The sequence below is a fragment of the Tauraco erythrolophus genome, chromosome 2 (assembly GCF_009769465.1).
Source record: "Tauraco erythrolophus isolate bTauEry1 chromosome 2, bTauEry1.pri, whole genome shotgun sequence".
In the NCBI taxonomy this organism is placed as follows: Eukaryota; Metazoa; Chordata; class Aves; order Musophagiformes; family Musophagidae; genus Tauraco; species Tauraco erythrolophus.
Genome location: NC_141466.1, coordinates 13,337,548 through 13,359,300, shown reverse-complemented (window position 1 = coordinate 13,359,300; position 21,753 = coordinate 13,337,548). Strand labels below are relative to the sequence as shown.

At 45.5% G+C, this 21,753-nt stretch overlaps 1 protein-coding gene across 1 annotated transcript; it reads left to right on the top strand.

Annotated features, from left to right (window-relative positions):
- The first annotated feature begins 2,022 nt into the window (after window positions 1-2,022).
- Window positions 2,023-21,718, top strand: HSF2 (heat shock transcription factor 2). The gene is given in 15 exon segments (XM_086631966.1): window positions 2,023-2,169; window positions 8,052-8,160; window positions 8,381-8,523; window positions 9,314-9,435; window positions 11,691-11,766; window positions 13,523-13,584; window positions 13,695-13,779; window positions 14,660-14,771; window positions 14,774-14,828; window positions 17,165-17,434; window positions 17,989-18,094; window positions 19,674-19,727; window positions 20,335-20,419; window positions 20,775-20,825; window positions 20,828-21,718. Coding segments are annotated over 15 exon segments (1,713 nt in total). The 3' UTR covers window positions 21,064-21,718.
- The last annotated feature ends 35 nt before the right edge of the window (window positions 21,719-21,753 follow it).

Here is a 21,753-nt window from a genome sequence, read left to right as displayed (position 1 = left end):
CCCAGTCCCTGCCTTTGCCTTCCGTGACTTGGGCCATGCCGCTAGAGCTCTTGCCAGTGAAGACCAAGACAAAGAAGTCATTGAGAACCTCAGCCTTCTCCATATCCCGGGTAGCCAGGTCCCCCGTTTCCTTCCAGAGAGGGCCTACATTTTCCCTAGATCTCTTTTTATCACTGACATATCTATAGAAGTTTTTCTTGTTGCCCTTGATGTCCCTGGCCAGATTTAACTCTATCAGGGCTTTAAATCAATTTCTTTTCAGAATCTCTGTAGTGAATAGGTCTGAAGTCTCCATACAACTTGCCTTGGAAAGAGGTAGTCTTAGTGACTGCCTGAGTTGTTTTTTATCTAGAGAGTTAGCTTGGATGTTTCTGTTGTGCAGATGCTTTTTTTATTGTATGTTCTTTTTCTTAGAAGATGTATATAATCATTTACCATGCTGTGTGTGCCCATATTTTTCAGCTGACTTGCTATTTGTTAACCTTTCTACTTAGACCTTTCTGAAAACGTGGAGATGGGTAGCTTTTAAAAAGCCACCTTCTCTGCACCTGTACTTTGCTGCTGAGACCTTGCCAACCTTAGAAGACTTCGGGGGGACCTAATAACTGCCTTTCAGTACCTGAAGGAAACCTACAGGAAGGCTGGGGAGGGACTTTTTACAAGACTGTCCACTGATAGGACAAGGGGAAATGGGTTTAAGTTGAAGGAGAAAAGATTTAGATTAGATCTTAGGAAGAAATTCTTCAGTACGAGGGTGGTAAGACTTTGGAATAAATTGTCCAGAGCAGTTGTGGATGCCCCCTCCCTGGAGGTGTTCAAGGTCAGGTTGGACGGAGCCTTGAGTAGCCTGGTCTAGTTGAGAGGCGTCCCTGCCCATGACAGGGAGGTTGGATTAGATGATCTCTAAGGTTCCTTCCAGCCTATGCCGTTCTGTGATTCTATGAACCTGTTCTGCTGCCCTCCCTGCATCCCCGTCACAGGTGAGAGCAGACTGCTGAGAGAGAACTGGCAGATGAAGTGACTGTTTCAACTAGCTTTGAAAAACCTGAACAATTTTGTACTTACTCTCTTCAAAAATGTCATCAAACTGAGGAACTTGAAAACTGGAAAGACAGATTTTTATTTTTATTACTAATATAACCATGAGAAGCTTGAAGAGGATAGAGGAGGCAAGTGCCTCCTGCTGTACCTACACTGACAACTTGCCAAAATGGAAGTCCTTGGTTTTGGTGGTGCTTCAGCTCTACATACAAGCCCCATCTCCGCTCTATGTTTGATACTTTTGGAAGGGGAGGGATTGCATAACCTTTCTTCAACTAAGGGTTCCCTCAAGGAAGCAGTACTGTCCTTAACATGTTATATTAACGCGTGCTGCTCAGTGACTGCCAGTCCTTGTGTGTGCAGGGCTGGGCCACGGGGGCAGGAGGAGAGCGGCGACATCTTGGCAGATGCTGTTGGAGATGCTGCAGCCCTCTGCCTGCCCCGCGCGCCCGGCTGGACACTGAGGTGCCTAGTGCCTGCGGTTATGGTTGCCTGCTCTGTTCTGCGTGACCTCTGTGAGGACAGGGGAAAGGCCTTTCCCTGGAGACTACGAGAGATTTCCTCACTTTCCCCTCCGTCCTCTTCAGCTGCTGCTCGGCACCTCGCCACGCTCCCGCTGTCCCGGCGGGAACGGGCGCGCCACCCACGGCCTTGCCCCGCCCCCCGAGGCAGAGGAGCTCTCCCATTGGTCCCCGCCCCTCCTCATTTGCATGGGCGGGGCCCGCCCTCCTCCGGCCTGCCTCTGCGCGCACCGCCCCTGCCGGGCGGGAGGCCGGGCCCGCGCTGTTGTGACACGTGAGGGCGGCGCACGTGGGGCCGTTATGTAAAGCGCGCGGGGAAGGGGCGGAGCCGCGGGCCACCGCGCATGCGGGGACCGCGCGGCGCGCAGGCGCAGTGCGGGGAGGGGCGGGGGAAGGCCGGGCTGGTTCTCCTCCCTGCGCGCCCCTCCCCCGGCCAGACGGCGGAAGCTCCCGAGCGACAATGAAGCAGCAGCAGCCGCAGCCCCCCCAGCCCCAAGCTCAGCCGCCGCCGCCCGCCTCCGGCGGCGCGGCTGTCCCGGCCTTCCTGAGCAAGCTGTGGGCGCTGGTGGGCGAGGCGCCCAGCAACCAGCTCATCACCTGGAGCCAGGTGCGCTGCGCGCCCGCCGCGGCGGTCGGCCGCCCCATTCACGTGCGCCGGGCAGCAGGAGGTGCCCCCCCCGCCCTCTGGTGGCACCGGGCAGCCCCTCCCGCGCCCGCCGGGCGCCCGGGGCCTGCCGGGGGAGGGCCGGCCGGGCGGCTGGGCCTTCCGCGGGGCCCGCCGCGTCGGGGCGGGTGGGGAGCTGCGGGCCTCGGCGCGCGTGGGGAGGGTGGAGAAGCCCGGCATGCCCACTTAGCCTGGTCGGACTCGCCTCAGCCGACCTGGGCGAGCGCTCTGCCGGCCAAGCCGCCGCGCAGGTGCGTCCCCTGCCCTGCGGGGCTTGGGGTCGTCGCAGCTCTCCCAGCCCTGGGGCGGGGCTGCTGGGGAGAGGCGAGTCCGCCTCCCCGGCCCTCAGCCGCTGCCTCGTCTCTGGCTGCGGGTGCGTGGGGAGTGCGAGCGCCGGTGCCCGACGGGGGGGGTCACGTCCTGTGCCGCTGCCGGTGGGATCCTGTTTGCCGGCCCCGCCTGAGCCAGCTGGGGGCTTCCCCGGAAGGCGGTCGCCCTTGGGTTCGGGAGAGGAGGGCAGGGATCTGAGAGCGGCCGGGGTCTGCGGTGCCCTGGCACGCAGTTTTTATTAAGCCGTGGTACGGGGAACGCAGAGCTGCGGTGGGGTTTTCCGCCGCGGGCTGGCGAGTTCGTAAGTAACAGCGCTCGCCTTCGGTGAGCCGGGGGCTGCGCGGCGGTGCGAGCTCCGGGGGAGGAGCAGACGGACAGGCCGGGGGTGCGCGCAGCAGGCGGGACGGCAGCTCCCCGGTCCCGCCGCGGCGGTGATGGCGGGCGGGTCGCGGCCGGGGGCTGCCGTGCGCGGCCCGCGGGGCGCGGCCGGCGCTGGTGGGCGGGCGGGCGGGCGGCCACGTGGGGGCGGGCGGCCACGTGGGGCGACAACTGTTGCGCTCGGGCGGCGGCGGCGGCCGCCCGGGTTTCGTGTCCGCCGGCTGGAGCGGGCGCGGCCCCCGACCTTCTGCGGGGACAGGGTCTGGAGGGGAGGGATGGATCGCGGTTGTCTCTCTGGAGCAGGTCAGGATGATGTACCTGGATGAAGTCAGGGTACCCGTCAGGAGCGATGGGAGGAGCTGCAGGGTAACTGTGTGCAGGTGTTGATATACATCTACTTTGATTGTTTTTGTTTTTTTTAAATTGAGAACCTGAGTTGCATGTCCTTTCATCTTGAATCCTGTAATATCCAAAGGCAGGCTGTTGTAGTGAATAATAAAGAACCTTTATCAGAGCACTCTACAGAGGGACCTGGACAGACTGGATCGATGGGCTGAGGCCCACTGTATGAAATTCAACAAGACCAAGTGCCGGGTCCTGCACTTGGGCCACAACAACCCCCTGCAGCGTTACAGGCTTGGGGAAGTGTGGCTGGAGAGCTGCACAGCAGAGAAGGACCTGGGGGTGCTGGTCAACAGCTGACTGAACATGAGCCAGCAGTGTTCCCAAGCAGCCAAGAAAGCCAATGGAATCCTGGCATGTATCAGAAACAGTGTGGCCAGCAGGAGCAGGGAAGTGATTGTCCCCCTATACTCAGCACTGGTGAGGCCACACCTGGAGTACTGTGTCCAGTTTTGGGCCCCTCACTTCAAGAAGGACGTTGAGGTGCTGGAGTGGGTTCAGAGAAGGGCAACGAAACTAGTTTAGAGAACTTGTCCTATGAGGAGCGGCTGAGGGAGCTGAGACTGTTTAGTCTGGAGAAGAGGAGGCTCAGGGGGGACCTTATTGCTCTCTACAATTACCTGAAGGGAAGTTGTAGGGAGATGGGGGTCAATCTCTTCTCCCACGTTATGAATGACAGGACAAGAGGGAATGGCCTCAAGTTATGCCGGGGAAATTTAGTTTAGATATCAGGAAAAATTTCTTTACAGAGAGGGTTGTGAAGTATTGGAACAGGCTGCCCAGGGAGGAGTCCCCATCCCTGGAGGTGTTTGAAAACCGTGTAGATTTGGTGTTGAGCAACATGGTTTAGGGACCCTGACAGTGCAGGGTGAATGGTTGGACTTGATGACCATGAAGGTCTCTTCCAACCAGACGATTCTATGATTGGGAGGCAGGAATAAACTGCCTTCTTACTGTGTAGCAAAGGGCTGGCAAGTTTGCTGCAATAAGCATCGTTAGCTCTTGAGATAAATGCTAAGCAGGTTTTTTTTAACAATAACTTCATTTTTCTCTACATCTTAGATGTTTTTAGAATAATTTATACTAAAAAAATAATCCTATACTGAAATCGTATCAACATCTTCAAGTGCTATTGAGATGGCACGTCTCAACTGAATTATTTCAAATGCTCAAGCAATGATGTCGTGTCGTCTCAAACATTTTGCTGATAATGAGTTACCAGTAACTTCAGCCAAAACTTCCTGAAGAAGGAAGCAGGTAGATTGAGTAGATTACAGCAGCTTTTCCTTCTAACTGTTTTTTTCTGGAAGAGGGATGCTAAGGGCTTTATGAGGATTTAGATGTTGTCTAGCTTAAGAAGTGACATTTTTGCTACCTTACACTTTTAATGGAGACTTTCCAAATTCATTGCTTGTGTTTATCTCAAGTAAGCACACCCAGGCTATTATTAGGTATCCTTGTATTATTTTCTTAATTAAAAATAAAGACTAATTGTTTGAGATTCTGCAAGGCTGTTTGTGGCAGGAAGATCCACTAACCACAGTTGATGTTATCAGCATCCAGCAGTTCTTGTGGGGGGGGAAGGCATTTGGATCACTGGGTACACAAGTGATAACATCTTTTAAAAATACACTGTGCCAATATTATGGGGTACAGAAAGTGTACTAAGTCTAACAGGAGAGGAAGAGTACAGTTACTACAATGTTTCACATCTATACAAATCCATATCCTGACACCATAAGGATAAACACCATCTGAAATGGAACAGCCAAACTTTGTGTCACTGTGTACACACCTCAGTGAAGCCCCGGGTGTGTGTTGTCTGTGGAAACACGTACAAGGAGTACCAAAATACTTGGAGGAAGGCTGTGCGCTGCAGTCGGTAGCACTCGGACTTGAAACCTTTATGTAGCTGTGTAGTCATGCTTCAGTGAGTTCGAGTCAGGCCGTAACGCCTGTACAGCTTCACTGTAAAGCACTGTCAGAGCAACAAGAACTGGTCGATGTGTTTCCAAGATTTTTCTGCACTAGCGCTGAGCCATGTCAATGTGGCAATAAATCATAGAATCATAGAATGGTTAGGGTTGGAAGGGACCTCAAAGATCATCTAGTTCCAACCCCCCTGCCATGGGCAGGGAAATCTCCCACTACACCAGGTTGCCCAAAGCCTCATCCAACCTGGCCTTGAACACCTCCAGGGATGGGGCATCCACAGCTTCTCTGGGCAACCTGTTCCAGTACCTCACCACCCTCAATGTAAAGAATTTCTTTCTTATATCTAACCTAAATCTGCCCTCTTTCAGTTTAAATCCATTGCCCCTTGTCCTATCACTACACACCCTTCTAAAAAGTCCCTCTCCAGCTTTCCGGTAGGCCCCTTTTAGGTACTAGAAAGCTGCTATAAGATCACTCCAGAGCCTTCTCTTCTCCAGGCTGAATAGCCCCAACTCTCTCAGCCTGTCTTCATAGCAGAGGTGCTCCAGCCCTCGGATCATCTTCGTGGCCCTCCTCTGGACTCGTTCCAGTAGCTCCATGTCCTTCTTGTGCTGGGGACTCCAGAGCTGAACGCAGTATTCCAGGTGGGTCTCATGAGAGCTGAGTAGAGGGGCAGAATCACTTCCCTCGACCTGCTGGCCACGCTCCTTTTGATACAGCCCAGGATACGGTTGGCCTTCTGGGCTGCCAGCGCACATTGCCAGCTCATGTTGAGCTTCTCATCCACCAGCACTCCCAAGTCCATTTTTCCTCAGGGCTGCTCTCAATCTATTCTCCGCCCAGCCTGTACTTGTGCTTGGGATTGCCCCGACCCACGTGCAGGACCTTGCACTTGGCCTTGTTGAACTTCATGAGGTTCTCACAGGCCCATCTCTCCAGCCTGTCAAGGTCCCTCTGGATGGCATCCCTTCCCTCCAGCATGTCCACAACACCACACAACTTGGTGTCATCTGCAAACTTGCTGAGGGTGCACTCAATCCCACTGTCCATGTCTCCAACAAAGATGTTAAATAGCACTGGTCCCAGTACTGACTCCTGAGGAACACCACTCGTCACAGGCCTCCACGTGGACATTGAACCATTGACTACAACTCTTTGTGCCTTAGCATAGACGCCAGGAGGATCTGCTCCATGATCTTGCCGGGCACAGAGGTGAGACTGACTGGCCTGTAGTTCCCTGGGTCTTCTTTTTTCCCCTTTTTAAAGATGGGCGCTATGTTTCCCCTTTTCCTGTCATTGGGAACTTCACCAGATTGCCACGACTTCTGAAATATGATGGATAGTGGCTTAGCAACTTCATCTGCCAGTTCCCTCAGGACCTGCGGATGCACCTCATCAAGTCCCATGGACTTGTCCACCTTCAGATTCTTTAGATGGTCTCGAACCTGATCTTCTCCTACGGTGGGTGCTTCTTCATTCTCCCAGTCCCTGCCTTTGCCTTCCGTGACTTGGGCCATGCCACTAGAGCTCTTGCCAGTGAAGACTGAGGCAAAGAAGTCGTTGAGAACCTCAGCCTTCTCCATGTCCTGGGTGAATAAAGGGAGGTGCTGCATGGAAGCTGCCTATTTGTGTCACAGGTCACTGTAGCGCCACTTGTTTAAGTACCTTCAACTGGTGAGTTTCATTAATACATTGACTAAAATGATCTGCTCCTCAAGCCTTTGCTTCGTCTTTCCGTTCTGCTGACTGATTCTTAGCAGGAGGCAGGTAGACATTACCGGGAAGTTTTCATCTTCCAACTCTCCACTCAGTCCTAAGCTCTTAACTCATCCAGCGTCATTTATAAATTCTGTTTCTGACAGTCCTTGCTGGTTTGTCAGAAACAAGCTCTTGGGTAAGAATCTTCACATGGTCGGTTCTTCAAGCTGCTTGTGATGATAGAACTCCTGGCTTTTGGTGGTAAGAAACACGTGACTCGTTGAACTAAAGAGCTTCTAAGAAGATGCAGTGTCAGTGTTGACATTTGTTAAAGATGATAAGCTTCTCATTAAATACAGGGTAAGAATACTGTGGATGTATAGTCCAAACCTAAACCATTCTGAAGTAGCTAATTTTGGTTCTGCCAGTTGTTTGTCCTTCAGTTAATGGAGCACAGTCACTGAAGAACAAGGAGCTAAACCTTCTATTTTAGTCAAAGCCTGTGGATGAAATAAAAGATCAGTCCTCCCTCACAGTTGGTATCCCAGGAGGAGGGGGATATTGGCTTGGGTGGTTACCTTTTTGGTAACTCCAACACCTTGTGGAAACCCTCAGCTCTTTGACAGCTCCATCTGCTCTACAAGTCTTACCAAACCAATCATACTTTTATCCTGGAAAGCAGAAGGGACTCTAAGCTGGTTGTTGTTCTTTTTCACTTGTACAATCTCTTTTTTCGATTCCTTCCCAATGCTTTGAAGCAACATGCAAAACTGATAGTATTGTCCTGTAGTGAAGCTGTGGTAGTTGTTGGTAAACAATTAATTATTTAATTTCTTGAGGAAGCAATGATTAACAATAGAGATGTTCCCCTTCTGATATGGATAGCAATGTAAGTTGATGATAGTCTGTTGCCTTGCAACTGCAGGATTTGTACGCTTTTTATTGTGGAAAATTGTAGGCAAGCGGATCAGTTACATACTGCGTGCACAAAGGAAGCATTCCTATCTGGTGATTAATTCCAAAAGCCCAATGTGTTTTCTACAGTGGTCTTTAAGTAGCTTAACCTGTCTCTCTCATTTTAGAATGGCCAAAGTTTCTTGGTGTTGGATGAACAGAGATTTGCAAAAGAGATTCTTCCCAAGTACTTCAAGCACAACAACATGGCAAGCTTTGTCAGACAGTTAAACATATGTAAGTTCTTGGGTTTTTGCTTTCTAGCACAGTTCCAGATCCTGTACGTGTTCAGTTATAGACAGTTTCCTTTGAGCAGGGGACCTGTGTTCTCTTCACTTAGGATACTGCCTCATCCTCAAAACTGGTATCAGGATAGTTGGAACAGCATAGTTTGGATTTCTTCATGTGAGTTTTCAGAGGTTTGATTTTTTTTTTTTCATGTTTCTTTTTTTTAAAGATGGCTTCCGTAAAGTTATCCCTGTTGATTCTGGGATTGTCAAACTGGAGCGAGATGGTCCAGTGCAGTTTCAGCACCCGTATTTTAAGCAAGGCCGGGAGGACTTGTTGGAGCACATTAAAAGGAAGGTTAGTGAAGACTCAGTATGTGGAAAAAACCTGTACTAGTAAGTATGAACAAACAGCAAAGTTCATGTCAAGTTTGCGGGATTGTGAGTGCAAGTAAGTTTGGAGTTTGGGGAAGGAAACTGTGCTGCTGTCATATATATCTTGACCTGTTTAAAGATATTTTGGGAGATTTGGCTAGGCTCCTTTATCTAAACTGCTTTGCCGTCATCATCTTAAGTTTCACAGGTGGCAAAAATGAGTGAATTATGCAAATAGGACATTTTGAAAATGGGTATTAGAAGTGCAGAGCATGCTATGACTTTACCATCAGTAATGTAACAATCTGCATGTTTATGTAGCTTGTTTCAGACCAAAGCTACTGTAAGCATTAAACTTTCCACCCAAGACAACAGGGGGCAAACCTGAACATGTTGTTACGCTGCTAAATGTGATTCTGAAATGTGCTCTGCTGTTGTTGCGAGTCAAGTTAATACAGGTACCGGATAGAAATGTGGCAAGTTAAACTGGGATGAGAGGGATGTACTTATTAACATTGGGGTATTGTGAAGCAGTTATGGTGAAGTAGAGCATGTGGGAGAATGCCTGCAGAATCTGAATGTACACAAATGTTTGTAACAACTAAAGGTAGTGTGGTGACTGCTGTAAGAGGACGTTTCTGTATGTTTTTAATTTGATGCTTGGTTTGTTATTAACTTAAATGCATAGTTTATCAACACCAGAAGAAAATATACTTGATCACCAAAAGAAAATGATAGTTAACAGTGAGTAAAGGAAAGTGTTGTTTCTGGATTATAATATTTTGAAGGTTTCTTCAAGACCTGAAGAAAACAGGATACGTCAGGAAGATCTCTCCAAAATAATAAGTAATGCTCAAAAGATGCAAATTAAACAAGAGACTATTGAATCTCGATTGTCTGCTTTGAAGAGGTGAGTTGATCCATCAGCAATTGATCCCTAAAATTGAATAATTCCGAAAATAGATATTGGAGAGAGACCTTATTTTAGGTGTCTCTCAATTTCTTAATGACGAACTTAAACTATTGCTTTAGGAAAATAAATTTCAGTAAAGGAATTGCATTAAAAATTGAATATTCTGATATGACTAAAAGTAATAGGCAATTTTGGTGTTTGAAGAACTGTCTAGTAGTGGGCAATTAAATAACACCTTTAATGTGTTTAATGTTTTCCATAACGCTACTGGGGCTGAATATTCAGCTCCGCTCTTAGCATGAAGTATGCTGTTTTTTCATCTTCAGGTTTGAATTAGTTACTGTGTTTAGTTTGAGGCAGAGTTGGTTTGTGCAAATTGCTTGTAATACTTTCTTACTGCAATTAATGTCTCTGCTTATTGCTTTTTATTTTCCTGTTGTTGTCTTCATTTCCCAGTGCTAAAAATTGCAGGAGAGTTAATGCCTATGAAAATCTGTTTAGAAATTTACAGCGACAGTGGTGTAAATAGAGTATTTTTAGAATTGTATTACTACCTATTTAGTAATTACGATTTATTCTCAACAAGGAGAGAGACGTGTGTCACAAATTACTTAACCTTTTAGAGTATATAGATGCAGACAGGATACAGGAGCATAAACTCATGTACTGTAAGTCACAGCACCTCAGCAGTTCTCTGTCTCAGGACTCCTTAACTTATGTTAACTTGAGAATGTAATTGATGTGTACCTTTGTGGCAGAGATCACTGATTATTTCAAGTTTTAAGAAGTAAATGCTGCCATTTGTCGTCTTCAATTCTAATTATTTGAATGATAGAATATTCGGAGGTAAGCTTATTTTGTCTAGAAAGGGTCTAGAGTAAAAATGTTCGTATTCACCCTTTTCACCCAATAGATAAATTTGGGCTGGAAGGAACCTCAGAAGGCCATCAAGTCCAAACCCCTGCCCAGAGCAGGGCCGACTATGCCTGAAATTACATCCATTTGCTAACAACCTGACAGGTTGTAGAGATGAGAAGATAGGATGGTTGGTCTTTTGACATCCATGTTGTTGTCCCATGAGTTTAACATGATTGAGGTAGAAACTGGAGCTAAATCAGAAGACCTGGTCCTACAAAACATGTTAATAAAGTTGATGAGAAATTGAGAAAGTTCCAAACCTCTGATCTCAGTTGTTAAATTTGTGATGGAACTGTTCTCTTAAATTGTGTGTTGGGCATAGGAAGAGTTTGAGGAATGAGTAATAAGCTTCATCACACTGCATATAAACAGCTGTTTTCTGAAAACTTAGCTTAAGGTATCCTGAAAACCCAAACACCAGTGCAAAGATTTTCCTCCTTTTTGGCATACATGAGCATTGAAAGCTAAACTGTAGAAGAGAGGAGGATGGTATGTTTTCTTCCTTATTCATTGAAGCTTTTGGCGTTCATTATCTACTTCTAAATATGCTTTATGCTGTTGGAGACGGCAGAGTTCATGGATATAATAGCAAGGGCCACTTTACAGCAGTTTTTATACTATTGCAGTAACTGGACTCCTATGAGTACTGGAACAAGTAAGGTTTGTAAAATGGCAGTGTGTTGTGAAAACTGCCGTCTCTGCTGTGCTCGTATTATTTTTTAGCACATAACATGCCCCTTTATTGGAGCTGGTAGAGGCAGCTGTTGGGATGACCTGCAGCTATATGTGTGACTTGAGAGCTTGTTCTGTAAAAATGCCTTCAAGGTGGATGTGCTGCTGGTGACAGGTGGTTTGCATCTAGCAAGAGCTGTGTGATGGAGGACAAAGAGGTTTGACATAGATGAAGAACTCTTTTTTAGTGGTGAGAGGAAACTGCATTCTTATGCTTTTTGGTCCTTTGCTGCTGCTAGAGACCAGTTGTATGCTTTAGTTTTGTTTTTCTTTAATTTAATTCCTTAGGATTTAATTACTAGAAGGAAGAGAAAGTAACTTTGTTATGGGAAGAAAATAGAATAGTTAATTTCTAAATGCTGAATGTATGTGTAATAAGTATTGGCGAATTTGGGATTTTTTTTTTTCTTTGAAGGGGCTGGAAATTCTCTGCAGGCTATTCATTGTGGTTGAGTCTCCATTTTGTAATTATTTGCCAAGGCTGCTGACTGTGTGACTTCAAAGAGCTTTAATGAAGCCAACTAATCTTTAACAAAAATGATTAATGTAAATATTTCAAAACTTAGTTTTAGTTTTACTTTTAAATCATCCGTTTCAAACAGAGAGAATGAATCTCTTTGGAGGGAAGTGGCAGAACTGAGAGCAAAACACTTGAAGCAACAGCAAATTATCCGGAAGGTAAGACTTCATCCAGGTGCTGTATGTGAGTGAGTGCTTCTGAACTAGGAATACTGTGACACATATTACCTTATGTCCTGGTTTAGCCTAGCTGACAGCTAAGCCATCTCACAGCCACTCGCTCACTCCTCCCCCTCGGAGTGATGGAGAGGAGAAAAAGTGTAACAAAAGGCTTGAGGGATCACCCACCAACCATGGCCCCAGGCAAAACAGGTTTGGCTTGGGACAGATCAGTTTAATTTTTTAACAGTTCATTCAGACAAGGCAAGAAAAAAAACCCGATCTTAAAAACACCTTCTCCCACCTGTCCCTTCTTCCCAGCTCTTCCTCCTGCCCCACAGCACTGCACGGGGATGGGGAACGAGTGTTGTAGTCAGTTCATCACATGCTATTTCTGCTGCTCCTTCTTCAAGGGGGAGGACTCCTCACACTCTTCCCCTGTTTCAATGTGAGGCCCCTCCTCATGAAAAACAGTTCTTCATGAGCTTCTCCAATGTGAGTCCTTCCTGCAGGACGCAATCTTCACCTGTCAGATTGCTCCAGCGTGGGCTTTCCCCATGGAGTCAGGGCTTCTTAGGGTGCAACCACCCGCTCCAGCGTGGAGTCCTCCACAGACTGCAGATGCGTCCTGCTCCACCATTAACCTCCAGCAGTTTGGGGGTCCTTAACACAGAGACAGTCCTCTAAGAGCTCCTCTAGGCACAGGCATCTCTGCTTCAGTGTGGGGTCCTCCACGAGCTGTGTGTGATCTCTGCTCCACCGTTAGTCTCCACGGGCTGCAGGGGGACTGCTGTTGTCTCACCACGAGCTGCAGGGGAATCTCAGCTCCAGCACACCTCCTTCTGCTCCATCTCCACTGACCTTGATGTCTGTGTGGCCATTTCTCTCAGATCTCAGTCCTCTCTGCTGCAGTCGTGCAGGGCCCAACCGGCCCCACGAACCTCGGCATTCCTGGCAGGACGAGCTCCGCCTGGTGGGTGCCCCGGGAGTGGGATGCTTTGGAACAATCTGAGCTGCACTGCCATGGCCATCTCCAGTCACGTTGTGACAGCCCAGCCCGGGCAGCCACCCACCTGGGAGGCTGGGTGGCAGCTCCCTGTCTCCCCCCACTCTTCACTGCAGGTCCCACTTTTGTCCCCTTCTTAAATCGGGCATTCTCAGAGGCACTGATGGGCTCAGCCCTGGCCAGAGGGGATGGGGGTCCGACCTGGCCAGAGGCGGTCTGACGACTGATTTTGGAGCCAGGGGAAGGTTCTTCAATCTCTTTACAGGGTCTTTCTCTGCAGCCCCTCCCCACTACCAAAACCCCACCACATGAACCCAAAATAATGTCATTTTTTCTGAATCTTCAAAATGCCTTTCGCCAGAGCCAGTGTTTAGAGATACAGGTTTCTGTGCAGTCAACATCCTTATGTGCCTTATGTCATTGCTTATTAGAGTTCTTCTAATAGTTTGAGCTACTGGATGTTTTCTGTGTACTGTATGATGTGTAAAAGTCTACTCTTACAGCCTGTTGTGTGAAAAACCTTTCTCAAGACAACTGAATAACTATTTTGTATGTTACCAGCCATGTTTTCTGTTCTACCGTGACTTTTAACTTTTCCGAACCGTTCTATATGAGAGTTACTGCACAAAATTTGTTCTTGTTATGTATATGTATGTATAGATTTTATTATTTATGTCTTCTACTATAAGATATCTCTGAGAGAAACAATTACAGAGTAGAGCAAGTAACAATAGTGTTCTTCTTCTACAGATTGTACAATTTATTGTTACTTTGGTGCAGAATAACCAACTAGTGAGCCTAAAACGCAAGAGGTAAATATGGTCTTGAAAACTTGCTGTCCAGTCAATATACTGACATATTTTGTTGACTAAAGCCAAGAATTAGTTTTGAGATAGCTTTCTTTGTTTACTGTCTGATTTAGGCCTCTACTTCTGAACACTAATGGACCTACCAAGTCGAATGTATTTCAACAAATTGTGAAAGAACCAGCTGACAGTAACCACCATGTAAGTTTTCTTTTCTGCATATTCTTTGTTACAGTGTAGGAAGGGGTGGAGGGGGGCATACCGATCAAGTAGCTTGTCTTATGGGGATAAAATGTAGCTGAGTACTGAGAGCTATCGACTTTTGGAAGTGATAGGCCATGTTGTATTTCCTTCAGAAGCCAAGCGTGTGGGTAATCACCATTCACTTTTCAGTATGAAGATGTATAAGCCAGTTACCTGTGTTACTAAATACAGCTTGATGTGATCCTACTGAAAGCTGTTTGCTTTTAATAATAGTACTGTTAGAAATAGCCTGTGTGTGTTGTGTGTTGTCTCTGGGCGTTAGTTGCCCCTAGCCCCATACAGGGACAAGGACCCAGCATGTTGTTCTGCAAGGCAGCATCCAACCCAGCCAAATTATGTCATGTTTCTGTGCCGTTTGAACGTGTCACACCACTGAAGTTATTTTCTGCTGTCCAAATAATGGTTGGTGGGGAAATCATTAGCATGAGTGCTGTAGCATGGCACTAGAATTAATAGTTTTATAACAAGTACTATTTAAATGGCAGTTTGATATTTAATATTTTAATATTTTTAGTTCTTATGCAGTCTTGTTGTCCCAGCTTTTTTGTTGCTTTTGCTGACAGTGCAAGTATATTTTTATTCCTATGCATGTAGTATTTGCCAAACATTTTTTTTCTGTAGCTGTTATTCTCCAGCTTGTTCATTATTTGTACGAGTTTCTATTAAATGTAGATCTACACAAACAGTTTGTGTTCTCTGAGGTGTGGGAAAGCTCTTGAACCTCTTTAGAATTGAAGCGTTCTAAGATATGATAACTGTCAGAATGCTGAAGCTCATTGTCCTTCTGTCTCCTGACTCTTTTTAAAATAATTCTCAGGTACCTCTCAATAGAAATGAGGGCTTAAAACAAAGGGAACAGATTTCAGATGACATCATTATTTACGATGTCACTGAGGATGTGGGTGATGAAGAAAATCCCATGAGTCATGAAGAAATCTTCCTGTTACACCAGAAGCAAATGAATATACAACTTCAGATTCTTCCAAGTAAGAAGTCTCTAGAAGTCTTTATAGATGATTTGCTTTTGGTGTTGTATAATATGCAATAATTCAGATGTCTTAGATGGTATCTTTTTTTTTTTAATGAAATGATCAGAATTATTCACTACTCCTGCACATATTGTGATGGTTTAGCCCAGCTGGCAACTACATGCCACACAGCCACTTGCTTACCCTCTCCCATGCCCAGGGAATGGGGAAGAAAATTAAAGGGGAAAAGGGAAGGAGGCTTGTGGCTTGAGATAAGAACAATTAAATGATAATAATAATATATGGATATATATATGTATAATGATATTAAGATATACAAACAAGTGATGCACAGTGTAGTTGCTCACCACATGGTGACCAACGCCTGTCCTGTCCTGGAAAACAATTCTGAAACAGATTAAGTCCCAACACTGCAATCCCAGATGAGTGAGAGGCCCGAACGGGAGGGAGATAGAACTCCAAGAGTCTGAGAGAGCCCTCAGAAGAGAGTTCTTGGAAGAGCAAAAGCAATTCTTCCCAGTCAGCCCTCGTCTATATACCAGGCACGATGTTACATGGTACAGAATATTCCAGTGGCCAATTTAGCCCTCAATCCTAAATCTAAGTTGAAATCGTAAGAGATGTTGTGGGTCCTTTGTCCCGGCTATGCCCCCCCCATCCTGTTGTGCTCCTGCACACTGCCAGGAACACAGGAAACTGAAAAGTCCTTCATGTCTCAGCACCAACTAATAAACATCAGTGCGCTATCAACATTCTTCTCATAACAAATCTCAGACTAAAACCAAACCACAGAGCTCTTCTAGCTGTTAAAAAGAAAAACTAACTGTGTCCCAGTCAAAACCAAGACACATACAGAAGCTTCATTTGTGAATTCACACTAGGTTCTGATGTATTGATCTGTAGATTTGTTCCATATAGTTAATTGACTGTTGGAGTTTTGACGTGCAGAGAATAGAAACTAGTGAGAAGCAATCTGTTTTATTGCACTCTTGTTAAATTTACTGCTTGTCCAAAGACAGAGTACATGATGCCTTCTTACTTTCGGTTATGAATACGGACAGGAATGACTTCATAGAATCATAGAATCATAGAATGGTTTGGGTGGAAGGGACCTTAAAGATCATCTAGTTCCAACCCCCTGCCATGGGCAGAGAAATCCTCCACTACACAGGTTGCCCAAAGCCTCATCTAACCTGGCCTTGAACACTTCCAGGGATGGGCATCCACAACTTCTCTGTGAAACCTGTTCCAGTGCCTCACCACCCTCAATGTAAAAAATTTCTTCCTTATATCTAATCTAAATCTGCCCTCTTTCAGTTTAAAGCCATTGCCCCTTGTCCTATCACTACACGCCCTTGTAAATGTCCCTCTCCAGCTTTCCGGAGGCCCCCTTAGGTACTGGAAACTTCCTTGTTTTTACAGATTTTTATGGAGAATATTGCACGTGCTGTTTGTCAAGCGTTGATGTGGTCTTTCAACTTTATTAAGCCAGTTAATTTCAGGGGTTTTTTTCAGTCCCAAGTGTTTTGTGAATATGTTCCTTATAGAAGTAGTTCATGTTTCAGCTGTGAGCAGTTGAATCTTGGTCCAGGGATTGAGATGCAGCTCTCTTCTGAGTTGCATTGTATTGACAGGGACTGTATTATGCCTCAAGGCATAAAACTTAAGTATTTCTGGGTTATACTTGAACTAGTACCGTTATTCTTGTTCAGCTGATGTCTGGGAATGCATTCTCTGATGGAAAAACTTCATGACGATAAGGCTGTGATAGAGAGGCAGCACAACTAACAGCTGCTTAAGGGTTGAGAAAACCAGACTATGGATGAAAGCGAATTACTTGAGACTCTTCTTGTTAGGTTGCCTTCCTGGTATACATAACAAGGTTAATTAACTACAGCATTGTGGACTGAGATCCTTTATGTTATGGGTGCTGCAGAGTTGATTCTGTTCAACAGGAAAGATGCAAAATAGATATTGTCTGTCTGGTTTGATGGCGTCCTGTGCTTTGGTCCACTTGTACATACTTTACATTTTTATGCGATCTTATAGTTGTTCTAATGCAAAAAAATATCAGTGTTCCTGTGTGGTTTTAGTAGCTGTATATAGTCTACCACAGCAGTGCTGCTAGCTGAGCTGCATTAACTGTGTTGAGCATTACAGCAATGGAAAATGGATATTTTGAGTATCTCGCTGTGTGTTTTGTATTAAAAAGCGGTAGGAAAGTTTATTTCCTTATAGTAGCTTGACTAAAATGAGAAGTAACTAAATGTGTGGAATAGCACCTGCTTAAATGTGTATATGAAAGGCTTTAATTCATTTGTCTCATGTTACAGCGGCAGAAATTCTCCTGATATTGTAATTGTGGAAGATGATAACGAAGAAGAATACGCCCCTGTAATTCAAGGGGATAAAAGCACAGAATCAGCTGCTGTGCCAGCTAGTGATCCCCTCAGCTCTGCCAGTGACAGTACAAGCCCGCTCATGTCAAGTGCTGTACAGCTGAATAACCAGTCAACTTTGACTGCAGAAGATCCGGTCTCGATGATGGATTCCATACTCAATGAGAATGGAGTAATTTCGCAGAATATAAATCTCATTGGAAAGTGAGTAGCCTGGTCTTTTGTTTTTTCAAGTGTTAGAACTGATTATTGGACTGAAGTAAAAAGAGCTGAGTAGTATTGTCTATTGCGAACTGTAAATTTATAGGTCACCTTCATTCTAGCCAGTTTCTAAATATCCTTCTATTTTTAAGTATTTTAAGATGGGACCTGATTTTCATCGTGAAGTGAGTTGGGGTGCAGAATCTGACAGTGTTATGTTGTGGATATTGTTGTTACGCTGTCAGGATTCATCGTGCATCCAGGTAGCCCTAATGAGTCCCAACCACCTGCAAGAATTGCATCTCTGCTAATGTCATGTCATAATGTTACGTTGATGTGATACCTGCTTTGGAGCACCTATCTGCTTTACTTGGGTTCTCCTCTAAAGAAACTAAAAGTTTTCATTTTTATCCAGAGGTTGTTTCTAATGAAGACTTAGTTCGTTCTAGTTCTAGTGAAGATCTTTAGATATGTGTAGTGCATCTGCATAAAGCTTGATTGTGGATTCTCTCCCTTTTGTTAAGGGTTACAGCAATAAAATACTGTTTGTCTTCTAGAGTTGAACTTCTGGATTACCTTGACAGTATCGACTGCAGTTTAGAGGACTTCCAAGCTATGTTATCGGGACGACAGTTCAGCATAGATCCAGATCTCCTGGTCGATGTAATTTTCACTGTTTATTTTAAGTATTTTGGTAATATGCTACAAAAAATCTTTGTGTGGGTTGTTACTGTTTAAAATAGGTTTAAAACACAACAGATTTTTTTTTTGCCTTTCTTCGCTTTAAAATAGGAAAGTTATAAACATTTGTGAATATGCATTTCTGGGGCACTGGCATAGTTCTCAGTGCTACACTGCTGCTCGAGTGAGTGCTGAAGTTTTGGATTGAAGAACGGCTTTCTTAATGAAATAATGTTTATATTTGTTGCTACATGAACTCACACGCTGATTAGATTAATACTCTTGCTGTGAAATAGCCCAGCATGCCGTGTGTGGTCTTCTCAATGAACTGGGGTTAGAAAGGCTCTTGGCATTTATTTTGCAAGTTTCTCTGCTGTTTCAGGTTATTTTGTTGAAGTACGTGTTTGTTCTCAATCTCTCTTCAGATTTGTGTCGAGTAGAGTGGTCTAGGTTGGAAGAGAACTGTGCATGTCATCTAGTCCAGCTCTCTTGCCCAAAGCAGGGCCAGCGTGAAAGTGGATCATGTTGCTTAGGACCTTGTCGACTCACATTCTGAAATCTCCAAAGATGGGAGATTCCACAGCCTCTCGAGTGCCTGGTCCAGTGCTTGAGTCTTCTTTGTGAAGAATTTCCTTATGTCAGTCACAATTTTCCCTACTGCAGCTTGTAGCTCTTGCCCTTTGTCCTTTGTACACCTGTGTGGAGATTGGCTTCTCCGTAACACCTCCTTAGAAGCAGTGGAAGACTGCAGTTATCCTCCCTTGTCTGCCCTCTCCAGCTAAGATTAGCCAAGCTCCCTCAGCCTCCTGCATGTCATAAGCCCTGACACACCTGCGGCCCTCTGTCACCATCTGGTTTGAAAACTCTCGGACTGGGAGGCCCAAAACTGGACTCTCTTCCACAAGGGGCCTCAGGTGCTTTGCAGAGAGAAATAATGGCTTCCACTGACCTCCTGGCTGTGCTCTGCCTGTAGCAGAGCGTGCCTCCCTGTAGCAAGGCCATGCTGCTGGATCTGGGTAGGGTGTGTCTACCATGACTCCCAGGTCCTCTCTCTTGAGGAGCTGCTGCCTGTCCATTTGGGCCAGTGCATGAGGTTACTGTGTCCTAAATGTGTTGGGCTGTTGAACCTGATGGAGTGCCTGTTGGTCCCACTTTGCCGAGATCCCTCTTAGCGGCTCTGCTCTCCCACATACTGATGACTCCTTCTGGTGTGGTGTCACTTGCAAACATGATCACAGAGTGTTCTTCCTTGTTGTACACAGAATTCTCCACGCAGGAACATAAGAAGGGATCCGTGTTTTAAGACTGCAGCGAACCACTTGTTAGATGTAACATAGTTATTTCCTTTGTGACTGAGGTTCATAGAATTCCAAGGCATTATGCTCCAAAGCTAGGTTTTCTTTGCAAAAGTGGTAACTACCTGTAAAAAAAACTCTAATCCTGACAGAGGGTGAAATCATTAAGCACATGGATTATTCTCACACCTGCAGATGTGATGTTCTTGTATTCTTAAGAGCAACATCAAGATACCTAAAACTTGATGTGTTTTTGTCTTACTCAGCTTTTCACAAGCTCCGTGCAGATGAATCCCACAGATCATATCAGTAATACCAAAGTAAGTCTTACATCCGTTCTCCATGTACTCAGTAGTGAGAGATGTAAACTTTAGTCATCCTTCACTGTTTCCTTTGCTGGTATAATAGCACTTATTTCGTGCTCTGGCTCTGAAGACTTCCATGAGAATAGGAAGACTGCAGCTGAATTCACCCTGTTTGTTAGGTTTTAAAGAGAAAAGGGAAAAGATCATCTAATTATTCATGTCCTTCAAAACTCGTATTACCTTGAGGCCGGTACCTGTACATGGTACCAGTCTCTTGACTTGTTTATCCTCTCAGATTTTAGCACTTGCAAACATGGTACATGGTTTGTCAGGACAGTTTCATCTGTGCTGTCTGCTGGGGAAAGAAACACAGGGATCAGCAGTAGAGCAAAGACTCTTTGAGTTTGTCCTGTTCATTTATGAGCATGAGTTTTGGTTCTTGCTTGAGTTCAGCCTGTGTGCCGTTTCCCATTTTCTCAGCCAGGGTCTGTTAGTGTGGGTAACTGATACCACTGCATCCCTTCGCGAGTCATTTATTTTTTTTTAGTAGTTGATCAGTCGTGTCCTAGTGGCATTGGAAAAGGCTTAAGTGTGAGTTTTAAGACTTTGCTTTCGTTTCCAGGTGGAGACAAAGGGAATAGAAACTACCAAGAATAATGCTGGTCCAGTGGCTTCACAGGAAACAAAAGGTTCTAAGCCCAAATCAGGTTAGTTGTAGCGTTTAATTGAAACAGTTTAACAGTTGAACAAGCATTGTTCTAAAAAACATCTCAGTTACTCAGTGCTCTTTGTCTGGTTTTGTGTCATGCTGAGAAGCAAATAATCAAAACAAATACTACATTTGCTTTTCAGGGTTTTGGCACTGCACCAGGTGCAGAGAAACTGGTGTTTACAGGAGAATCTGAGCAAATAATGTTATACATGAATGTAACATTCTTTAAATTAAAACAAACCTCTCAATTATTCTTCAAATAAGTTGTGTGAGTTGGATTCTGTTTTTTCCTTCTGCATGTAGAAGGGCATGTGAACTGATAATGTTTTTGTCATTTTGTTTTCCCTCAGATAAGCAGCTCATACAGTACACCGCGTTTCCACTCGTTGCGTTCCTCGATGGGAACCAGGCTCTGCCGTTGAGAGCGGGAGCTCCATGGCCGGAACTCCTTCCTCTGTCGACAAACCCCTGGAAGTGGACGAGCTCCTGGAGAGCAGCCTGGATCCTGAGCCCACCCAGAGCAAACTGGTGCGGCTGGAGCCGCTGACGGAGGCAGAAGCGAGCGAAGCCACACTCTTCTATCTATGTGAACTTGCCCCCGCACCCATGGACACGGACATGCCGTTCTTGGATAACTAACGTAACGGGGACTTGTACATAGTGATGAAGATGAACTATTTATTTAGAATATTGTTTGGTATATGAGTTTTTTGTAAATCACTGTTTTCTGTAACCAGGTAATGTGGAATCTAAAACACCTGTGTTAGTTCCTACAAGCGATTGGTTAACTCCACAGTTAGACAGGCTCTTAGACACAGTTGGCAATACCAAGTCCGGCTGTTCCTGTACCGCTGGTCGGATACTTGGCGTGACACATACCGCTAAATATCCCAGGTAACCGAACACTTGTTAATAGTAAGCTTTGATTTATCATTTCTTATACTTTGGTCTTACATATGATGGAGTAAACTAGTAGTGTATGGTTAGGGAGCACCAACTTTCCATATCTTGGGTTTTTTCTATTTTTTACAACATTTTGTTTAACAAACATGAGGCTTTTTGGGGGTGGGGGGGACCAGGACCTGACGTAGGCTTTTCTTTTCCCTGCTTGAACTGGGAACAAAGTGCCTGTACCTTGCTAAATCTTGGTTCTGCCTTACTTTCACTTCAGTGGAAGTGCTCACACATAGCACAAACCAGGGAAAAGTTCTTACAGCCGCCAGGCCCCTTGGCTGCATGAGTGCTTTTAACTTGGACCATCTACTCTGATAAAATAAATGTTACTTAAGTGTGATACTTGTAAGAGTGGTCTCTTATCCATGTGCCAAG